General features: G+C 37.5%; 1 protein-coding gene across 1 annotated transcript in view; it reads right to left on the bottom strand.

Annotated features, from left to right (window-relative positions):
* The window catches only part of LOC109374887 (sodium channel protein type 9 subunit alpha-like), a 108,105-nt gene that overhangs the window by 54,037 nt on the left and 42,680 nt on the right, over positions 1–11,388 (bottom strand). The window contains 1 exon segment of the mRNA XM_019629847.1: positions 9,143–9,619. Coding sequence (XP_019485392.1) covers positions 9,143–9,619 — 477 coding nt within the window.

The raw sequence follows: 11,388 nt of genomic DNA, 5'->3' as shown, positions 1-11,388 counted from the left end.
TGTCATGACTTTTCCGACAACCCAAGTTGCAAGTGTCTTATTAGAGTTTTTCCCCATCTCCTGCCATCCCGACCTCAGCTTGAGCCTCATCAGCTGTTCTCTGGATAAATGCAATAGCTTCCCATCCTCTCACCTTTCTCTCCTGCTGGGCTTTATCACAACCACAACAACATTTTCTTTCAAATACAGGTTTTCTAACAACAAAGTATAACAAAACAAGACCTTTAAATCTTCTTCTTTCTGGTAAATAAAAAGAAACATATTTCAATCTCTTGTCATGGTACATCAAACCATTCACTGTCTGGCTCCAACCTACCTCCATAACCTAGAACTTCCCACCAGGCCATCCTCATGTGTATTTAATGGGTCTTTTTGCATCTGGAGGCTTCCACATATGCTGGTCCATTTACCTCTACCAGAAAGGCTTCTATCTGTTGCTCTAATTTCCTCTTTCTCATCCCTTCTCCCCACTCCTGATCTGCCTGATAAATTGTTTTTACGAAAGAACCCACTTCAAATGCCATCTTTTCAATATTTTCAATATTAATTACACTATCCTCTGGCTTGCCTCAATGTTTTGTCAAAATCTCTGTTTTAATTCTTTTTTATATGTTTAATTATAATTTCTGGTTCCTGTATGTGTTTTTCCTCAAAGGCAGAAACCTTGCTTTACTCTCTTTTTTTCTTTTTTAAAGATTCTTTTGGGAAATTGGGGGAGGAGAACAGTGTTGGGGAATCGGGGAAGGGGAACAGACAAGTTGCTTTACTCTTTACCACTGAAGACAGTGTCAGAAAAAAGACCATCAGTCCACATTTACTTAAGAGATGAGCTCTGATGGTGTGTCTTTGTAGTGTCTAGCTGAGGGAGGATAGATAGCCTAGGAAATTGACAACCCTCTTCAAGTGAGGTGTTTCCCTGGTTACACAAGTAATAACTGGCTGTATCCAGCATCTGCAGCTGGAGAAAAACAAGAACCAGTTTCATTCAGCACAGCTATGACCAGGGACCTGACTTTTAGCTAATTGTAATGTCATGTGCATTGTGGTTACTATGACTCCCATCATACATCTAACACCATAACAGTTCCAGAGAAACCAAACAAGTAAGAAATCTCGGGTAATGGAGGGTCCTGACCAGGGGGAGGAGATAAATGAGCCATGGCAATGAGATGTCACCAATTCCCGCCCCGGTAAGAACACAAACCCCTGATCACGCCCTGGAGCAACTTGTCCTCTGAGTTTGCTGGCACTTTCCTTTCAAGTGTGTACTTTCATTTTCAATAAATTGTTTTCATTTTCCTGCATCTGTCTCGTTCTTGAATTCTTTCTAATGTGGAGACAAGAACCCGGTCACCTCTGCTCCGGGTTGAGTCCTCTCTTGTGTATCCTCACGAGCCTCGGGTGACATAGCTGGCTTATAGTAACAAGCAGGCGCTCAGTAAATGTGAGTTGAAAAAATAATTAGCAATAGTTTACAGAAAAGGTGCTCAGATGTATCCCTTTGCAGTTTTTTTCTTCCACAGTGATCAAGTGAATGAAACCTTTATAAGGACTTGGCTTCCTTATGGAACATACAGTTTTGCATAAATGTGGTTGCAGAGTTTTGAGTGACATTCCCTTGAAGGTGGGACGTTTGATTATGTGAAATGTGAAGGATCCATTGATCTCCTTTCTCCAAGGGTGTCAAGCTAGCTCCATCATGAATTTGATACAATATTTCAAAACACTGAAGAACTATTAAGTGTCTGCATTTAGCTTGAGGAAGAATTAATCGGGAGATCTTTCTGTGAGGAAATTTTTACACAGGATGTTTTCCTCTCAGCTGAGTATAAAATGAGCAAATTCACTTAAGCCAGTTTTGATAAGTGGATGCATTTATTAAAAAAGCAGTAAAACTTGGGGTCCATGAGTCATGGCAAGGAACTTCTCTGAAAGTTGTATGAGTTCATACTATGTAATTTAAAATCATATGAGGCTGTTAAGTTTTTCAATATTTGGAGAAATAAAGTGGATAAATTTAATGTTTTTCCCTGAAGTTTATATACACTTCCATAATCAGTTCTACAAAATAGTTCTATTTATTTATCTTTAAAGCAGAGAGGGAAGTAACCTGTAATTAAAAACACAGGAAGCATCTCTTTAACCTCTGAGGAAGAACGCTCCATTTAAAAAATTGTTTAATTTAGTTTTTTAGGTCTTTCGATTTGAGACTTGGCACAATTAAAAAAAAAAAGAAGTACATTTCTTAAGAATTTAGTTAAGCCAGATGCCAATCACATTAAATTACTGCATCTGGGTGAAAGAGTTTTTTCCTAAGCAACTGTTAGCACAGTGCCTGGAGCACAGTACATGTCAATAAATATTTACTGAATAAATGGGTGCATTTCATGCTTCGTTTGAGGCTCATGATAATGAAGTGTTTCATCGCTAAAGGTAAAAATCTGTGCAGTGTGTGGTTAACGTTTGCCACATGCTAGAGGGCTGCATTGTGTCTCAGGACGAGGCTGATTCTGAGAAGGGCCATCAGCTCATTGTCTGTGTTCTGAAAGCAGTACCAGGAGTCCACATGAGATTCTGAGACAAACTCGATCTTCAGAAAAAAAAAAGCTGACGTTTTATTGCCAATTATGTCCTCAGAACTGTTTAAGATAGTTTACTCAACACTATTTGAACGCATCTCTTTGGCTATTTTCTGATAAGGTGTTTTATTATAGAATAGTTTGACTTCATTCTGGAGTGCATAGTTAACCATCTATCAGGACAAGGAAACCTGCCTATCTGAGAGCTGACAGCTGATAGTAGAAGAGGATGGAAAAGTGATGGGAAAATGGGATACTAGGCCATAAAAAAAGACCCCCAAACACTTTTTTTATGGGGAGGAGGACAGAGAGGTGTCAAAGGTCAAAGATGTTCTCTCCCCTGTTCAAAATACAGATTCTTAAACTTGCAAAAGGGAGAAATATCCCTAGGTCCTGAACAAAGATCATGATATCTCAAGAAACCTGGATCAAACCAAGCCAGGGATGAACGTAGGTTCATTTCCCAAAGCAACTCAATTTATCACAGTGGCCACTAAAAACACTTCAAATAAGGATCTGAGGGTGCATCCAAATTTAGACAGAGTTCAAAGGATATGGCTGATAATGGGGAAAACAAAATGGAATTAAGCATTGCTGAGAAAGTCACTTAATATAGTCGGAAGGCCACTGAGAAAGTTTGGCCTATGACTATCTCATGGGTTAGTTCTCAGAACTGCTGTGAAGTTCTAACCTGCTGCTAAACCCAGCTCAAGGTCAAGCCATAAACATCCTGAAACAACTGCTGCATGGACATACATGGACCTAACTTCCTCCTTGTAGTTTTGTCTCCCTCATTTGCATATTGGAACTAACCTATCCCAGTTAACCTGACCAGCAATCCTTCATTTGCAGGGAAAACCTAAATGGGACCTGCACTTGTGGTTTTTGCTTTTATAAACCCTGTCTTTCTTTGTTCCCTTCAGAGCACAATTTGGGTTGCTTCCTGAATCTGCGCCCCCCCGGAATGCAAACATTTTTGCTTCAATTAATGCTTTTTGTTCTTTATTATAGCTTAAACCTCTTCTTTGGTTAACACGGCTTAGAACAGGCATTTGAAACAGGCTCCCTAAGTGTGTCTTTACACACTAAAGCTGTGAACCACTGATCTACATCATGCTACCTCTCTTAAATGTAACCACTAACAAACAGCTACTTACAGTATGTATGTGACTACTCAACTTCATAACCATAATAATTGTTAACTGGGCACTTACTCTCCAGCAGGTACTTGTCTAATTAATAACATAAATCCTTCCATCTGCATTATAATTATATTTGGTATATAAAAAAACTATAAAAAAAAAAAGTTTTTTGCCAGTCAAGTGGCTCAGTTGGTTAAGAGCTCGCTCAAGAGTGCGAGCTCTGAGCAACAGCGGTCCGATGCCCGGCCCAAGCTGAGCTGCCGCTGAGCTGCCAACAGGTGGCAGGACGGCTCAGCTAAAAAAAAAAAGAAGATTTTTGTAAATTGCACAAGATCATAGAGTTAGCAAATATCAATGCTAGTATTTAAGGCAAGTATTGAATCTCCAGTGGCTGTATTCTTAACCATTCCTCAAGGTAATACTTAAGAATTAAATAACCTAAATGTAGTGAATCAGGCATTACTCTCCATTAGGTAATCAAGATTTGCCTCTTCAGAAAAGGTTCATCAAGAAGATGGCAATCACTCTTTCAAAGATATCTCAGGCATGAAAAAATAAGAAAGTTATAAAGGAGGGAATAAACAATTAAAATCTTGGAACTCAACTGAGGACTAAAGATTGGGGAATTAGAGCAGGTAGGTAGGTAAGCATGGAAGGGTAATAGAAACACTTTAGATAAATAAAATCTGCATTGTTTAGTGGTCCAAAGTGAAAACTAAAACCAAAACCAAAACCAAAACCAATCATAACTAGGAATATTTAAATCTCAAGCAACTGGAGAGAAAGACTGACACAGGGTTTCACAGTTGATGACAGCTTAATATTATTGCTAAGCTATCTAACACATTTCCTATAAATCTTGAACTTTTATTATTTCTGAAGTCTAGCATATAGTCAAGTAGATTTGAATGTACTCGAGATGACAGGCTTTGGGTAATATCTTGGAAAATTTCTTATGAGGAAGGGCAAACTTTCAAAGTCCATAATATCAAATCTTTGAGATGATAATGATGATGAATTCAATAATAAATACAATGTCTAACACTGTTTTAGGGCTTACCAACTCAAATGTTGTGCTAAATGACTTAAATAGATTAGCTTATATATTCTTTATTACAACCTATGAGGTAGTCCCTAGCTCCTGTATATTATACCATGTAAACCACAGATATGAAATAGAAAAAGTGTACATTTCTCATATAGCTATGACTATAATATCATGAAAAAATGATAATCAAGATTATTAGAATGATACCATCAACTGGTCTTTAGATAACACAGTTTAAGGACACCAAATTTCATGCTTTTTAGGATGAGTTTATTGGATAGGTGGCAGAGTAACTTTATGGATGGCTAAAATAGTCTTAGTCACCAAATAGTCTACAGACTAAATGACATTACAAACCTCCTCTGACTGCCACAGGGTATATAAATTCCGCAGTAGCATGACTCAGTGTCCCATGGGAGACAACTTGGGTATTAACCCCAATAGGAATGTGTTTTTTATTCCTGAAATGGACAAACACAGGAGAAGGGAGGTAGAAATGTGAATCACAAGGCTGGGATTTGTGTCATGGCTCTGCCTTTATTTAACATTATAACTATAGATAAAGGCACTTNGAATCCAGAAAGATCTCACTTTCAAGCCTAATCAGGCCCTTCTCTCTAACCACTCAATGACTCCTAAACTCCTGAATTGATGTTTTGGAAGGGTTGCTTTTTGTTTTTATGTGTATATGTTTGTATTAAGGTGTATGTTTTGATATGTTTTTATTGAGACACTCTAGAGGCTTTTTTTTCTTTTTATGAGAACAGTAAGTTTCATTTATGAATTTGGAAAAATACAGCTATTCTACATTACTTCTAAGTTAAGAAGATGACTACACATTGGAGAGAGAGCCACTTGTGGCAGTTAAGAGCACACGGTCTGAAACTCAGGGTCTTCATGTGAACTTCAGGACTACTGCTTATTAGCTTCATTTCTCTGTGCCTCGGTTTCCCCTTTGTAAAACAGGGATAATAATATATCACCTCAACAATATTTACGGTTGTAAATACTAAGTACATTTGCTATTAACATTACTATTAACTCAAATAAGATCCCTTGCAATAACGTATATATTAAGTGGTGACTTGAAATAGATAGCAGAGGGTGGCAAATAATCCAAATTTCCTTACAAAAATGGGATCTATTATCAACTAATAAGATCAGCACTATCAATGCATTTTCTGTGCTGATATATATCTTTTATAAATTATTTTCTAAAGGAATGATTTAGAATCTTCAAGTATAATATCAACAGCTAAGTACCTTTTTCCAAACATGCGGTTTTGTATCAAATCATTATGTTGTACACCTGAAGCTAATGTTATATATCTATTATACCTCGACTTTTAAAAATGGGGTTTTAAATATCTTTGAATGACATGCCTACAGCACATATGAATACAGATTAAGTAATGAGTTAAAGATGTGTTTTACAGACAGAGGATTGCAAAATGCAGCGCCATTCGCAGGACCAGAGAAGGCCCCTCCAGCAGAAAGACGGGCTGATGCGAGAATGAGGGCCGAGCCATGCCTGAGCTATTTAAAACGTCCTTACGCTGTCATCAGAAGTTGCCTTATCTATTATCACCTCTGGCAGAAGCTGTCCATTGGGGAGCATGAGGGTTGAGGGTCCATCCACCAGGGAGACCACACCATTGCAGTCCACGGCGCTGTGCATCTTCCCGCTGACCGGCAGCACTGGGGGCGACCGNATTGTATCCAACATGGAGAGCAATTCCAGATCAGAAATGTGTGTGCACATCTGTACCACCAAGGTGGACATTTCTGTCTGGATTCTTCAAGTTCTGGGAGAAAAAAAAACAGAGAACATGAAGTCAATCATTTGTATGTTTTATTCCTATCCAGATACAAATCAGCAGTGCTCTAACACTGAAACGAGTCTTCTGGTTTGCCTGAAAATTTAACAGTACTGGTTCCATGCAATCATAGCATTATTACATAGAAATCTTATAGCGTATGTTTGTTTACTAGTTCAAGCAGAAGTAAGGGGAAAGCAGTGAAATTAATGACTAAAAGCAGATATGGGCATCTCTCAGAGAAACACGTACCAAATATGTGATGGTAAACAAGAGTACCTATGTTTCCTTAAGGGAGAAATGTCTATTTTCCACAAATATACGTACTTTCCCCTTGTCCTTAATCCCACGACAACAATAAGACAATTCTACTCTATTCAGGAAAAGTTCTTGGTAGTTCATAAGTGAAAACAATCCCAGAATCAGGAGACTAGAAATAATTTATGGAGTGACTCACACAATAGATATTTCAGACCATCAGCCCCTTTACTTCTCAACATAAATTTGGAGGTGGATGGAAACTTTGTCTGGGCCCATCACAGGTGTGTGTGGGGGTAAGAGATGGCAGCCTTTGAACAAGGTGAGAATTGGGGCATAGTGTGAGGGGAGAAAGGGGGAGTCAGCACATTTTCAAAGCTGCTGCCCTTTGGCTTTCGTCTCAATGCATCTGAGGATCTAACCACTATTGCTCACATTATATTCTCTGAACTGCTTTCTCTAATGCCTTTTCATCATAATCTTAACAGGCGTCATGCCACATATTACCACTTTACAACTTCATGGAATGTATTCAGAGACAGCAATTTACAGACATCTGGAAGTATGCATTTTTTTCTTATTAGAGAGACAATAAATTCTGAGNACTCCTCCCAAATATCAAGATGTAAGAAGTGTTTGTAAATCCTGCCAAGCTACCAAAGCACTATAATGTCTAGAATCCCAGCTTATTCAGAAAGTCTTTCAGGCAACTGGAGTTTTACAAATTTTACTTCGTTAGCAGAAAAATGGGCAACTGAATTAATTTCCCTTTCCACGTGAAGCTAGACTGAGATTATTGTTCCCGAAAAGGAAGATGGAGAATTTGATTTTCTACTTTAAAGCCAAAACAACCACACCTTTTGAATTCTGGAGATATTACTTTTTCCATGCCAAGTTTTTAAAAATAAAATATTTATTCCTTACTTTGTCATCTTGGAAAGAATTTCTATGGCTACTTAGAAACATATATACATAATTTAATCATCTATTCACTCAATAAGTACTGAGCATTTACTATGCACCTAGTACTGATCAGATGGCCAGTATACACACACACACACATGCACATGCGTACGCAAACACACACACACATACACACAGCTGTGTAACTTTATTCCCAAATCCACTATAAACTCATAGAGGGCAGGTTTAATACAGGGTTAAGCAGACAGAACGCGTTTGGTGAACCTGTCAAATACTAGTTTAAATACATGCCATTCTCTTAACAATCTGTCATAAAACTCATGGTTATTATATTCCATATTAACAAAAATACAGTTCAATAATACTTTAAAAATATGCAACCAGATATGGGGAAGTAGGATACAGAAAACTTTGAATAAAATATTCCTATTTTCAATGAGTTTACTACCCTTTGATGCATACAATCATATAAGACTAATAAATCTAGGAAGGGGCCATAAAATTGAGTGGGGTTCAAAATGAGGAGAGACAGTATCTGCTTGGGGAGAAATCAGGAAGGATACAATAGCTATACTTTTGAGCTCTCTTGGTACTGTTCTAAGCATTTTACATGCGTTAATTCATTTAACCCTCACCCAACCCTATGATGTAAGGGCTAATCATTTTAAAAATGAGGAAGGTGGGGGCTATGTCTTTAAGGATGTGTATAGGATTTTGCATGAAGAAGGAAATCCCAAGCAACATCATGCAGGTGGTGAATATATGTGACCTAGAAGGAAACTGGTTTTCACACATGTATGAGCACTAGACGAACACGATGGGGGAGGAGCTCCAGGCGAACATGAGGACACACAGCTGGACAAAGCTCGTTGGGGTCATGGTGTGAAGGCTTCATCTACAGTCTCTAATTCAGGAGACTGTGGGGACAAAGGATACTGCAAAGGAGTGACATGATTAGGGTTGAACCTGAGTCAAAGTAATCAAATATGTTGACTAGAGTAGATGGAAAATGGAGGCAGAGACACCAGTCAGACTCCACTTAAAATGGTTTCATGAGTAGAGAGGAGCTGAAGAGGGACAGTGGGGTCAGCAGACACTGAAGAAGGAGACTGTGTGTGAGTTCACAGCTGGTAACAAATGGGGTGGAGGAAAGGAAGACTTAAAGATACCTGGTGTTTTCAAATTACTGCCAGTCAAGATTAAACAAATTATTAAGTGCCAGTAAGTAAAACCATACCAGATGAACCTTTAGGAAGCATGAAAACTATCCATGAGTATGCAATATAAGAAGAACTTACGGCATGGAAATCTGAAATTTTTATTCATTTCATACTAATCAATAATATGAAACACAATTATATAAAACAATCTTACCCCTTTGCTGTCTTCACTATCGGAATCACTGCTAAGTTCCTCGGTATTCATATTCTCCAAATCTGATTCCCCAAGTGCAATTGGCACTGTGACTGTGAGGCTGGGATTATGAATGAATGACTGATAGTCACTTTCTTCCATCAAGTATTTGTCCATGGTCCTTTCAAAACCACTGGTTTTATCTTTTTCTTTGTAGAAATTGTAATCTTTGCTCATTTCAGCAAGTGTACGGTTAGAGATATAGTTTTCCTTCTTATTATTTAGATCTTCTGCTCGTTTTATCTCTTTGGAAATCTTTGGTTTTTTAGGAAATGCTTTTAGAATAAATTCACGTACAGTTTGTTTCACATAATTTATTCCCTTCTTAATTCTGGCCACTGCAATCTGCAGGTTGTTTGCATCAGTATCTTCTTCAACTGCTGAAAGATTGTCTGAACTAAATGAGCTCAGTAATAAAGCCAGAAAGAGGTTGAGGACCTATATCAGGGTGGGGATGGGAGGTGGAGAAATAGGGAGATCAAAAAGAAAGTAACTATACTTGTCTGAAATACAGGCCAAAAGCCACACCACCAATGAAGATCTCTGTACTTGTTCACACATAGATAAGACCATGCGAAGCGGATAGATGAAAGCAAGGCTCCTCATCAATCTCTCCACATGCCAGCTCCCGTGAACTCTGGGAACATGAAGGGCTAGCATGAGGGGCAAAGAGAAAGCTCCCTTCACCAATGTCATTACGTCACTCTGCAGTTCATTCCTGCGGCAGGAATCCCTTAGTCAATTCCCTTTTATGGATCTAATAAGCCCTCCTAGCATTTACCTATAATTAATATAAGTTACCTGTGAGAAACAAATAGAACAAGAAAATTGTGACCACTGTCTACTGTGCTGTATGTAGTAACTTAGGCCAAGTAACTGTTCCCAGAAAGATAAATGTCACTTGTTACAACAAATGGAACATGTAATACTTGGAGACTTCCTGTAGTAAAATACTCGATCCAAGATTGTGTCAGCTTGCAATTTAAGGAGGCTTTTCAAAACATAGAAAAGAACCTTCCCATTGAGCCCAATTCAAATGAGATAATGGCATTATGATCTGGGTGGCTTCATTGCCAATCATTTTGGTCCTGGAACAGATAATAAAAGAGGTCAGGTCAATTATCCTTGCAAAATCCTGTTTGTGTGCAAAACCATTCTTGCTTTTCTTCCCTGAGATAGGGGTCTAGGTGAACTCAACATTGTAAAAAATAGAATTCTCACAGAGGGCTGCATTATATGAGTTAACATTTTTATAGAAAACAAAAAGGTAATTGAATTGTCCCTCCATGGAAGTCTATTCATGGCCAAAACCATCCACTCATATTAATATAATTAAAAGTAGACTGAACTGAAGATATGGGACTCACCCTGATTTTGGCCACATCTCACTAAAACAATTAGAAAAGTACAGGTTAAAAAATGTCTATGCTAGTATGTCTGATTTAAGAGAAGCGTCTGACGGGGAGGGGAAAGAGAAAATCATAGAGAACAATTTTGATGAATCACTAAGAAATTCTGAAATAATTTATTTTTATTTTGGTGTTTATTGCCACTGAGAGAATATATTTTACTGTGAAATATATATGTGTCATATGTATGTTTTAATAGGAATGTTCATGAGAAGCCAAGGTCTCATTTTACTACTTTAGTCTCCCTAATCAATACAAGTATTAATAAAAGGAGGGAAAAAGGATTAAGAAGTACAAAATCCAGTTATAAAATGAATCATGGAGATGTAATGTACAGCACAGGGAACAGAGTCAATAATATCATAATAACTATGTACAGATGGTTACTATATTTATTGTGGTGATCACTTTGTAAGGTGTGTAACTGTTGAATCACTATGTTGTACACCGGAAACTAATATAATATTGTATGTCAACTATAATTAAAAATGAATTCTTAAAAAATTGCAAAAATATCAAATGTATAATTTTCAGCTTTATTGAGATATAATAGACATATAACATAGTGTAAGTTTGAAGTGTACAACGTGTTGACTTGATGCACTTACATATTGCAAAATGATTATAGCATTAGGGAACACCTATCATGTCACATAGTTACCATTATTTTTTTGTGGTGAGAACATTTAAGATCTACTCTCTTAGCAACATTGAAATATATAACACAGTATTATTAACTATAATCATATGCTGTAAATTAGATTCCCAGAACTTATTCATCTTTTTTTTTTTTTTTTT

The sequence above is a fragment of the Hipposideros armiger genome, unplaced genomic scaffold (assembly GCF_001890085.2).
Source record: "Hipposideros armiger isolate ML-2016 unplaced genomic scaffold, ASM189008v1 scaffold_871, whole genome shotgun sequence".
Taxonomy (NCBI): domain Eukaryota; kingdom Metazoa; phylum Chordata; class Mammalia; order Chiroptera; family Hipposideridae; genus Hipposideros; species Hipposideros armiger.
The sequence above is the reverse complement of the archived record's forward strand: the minus strand, read 5'-3'. Positions and strand labels throughout refer to the sequence as shown.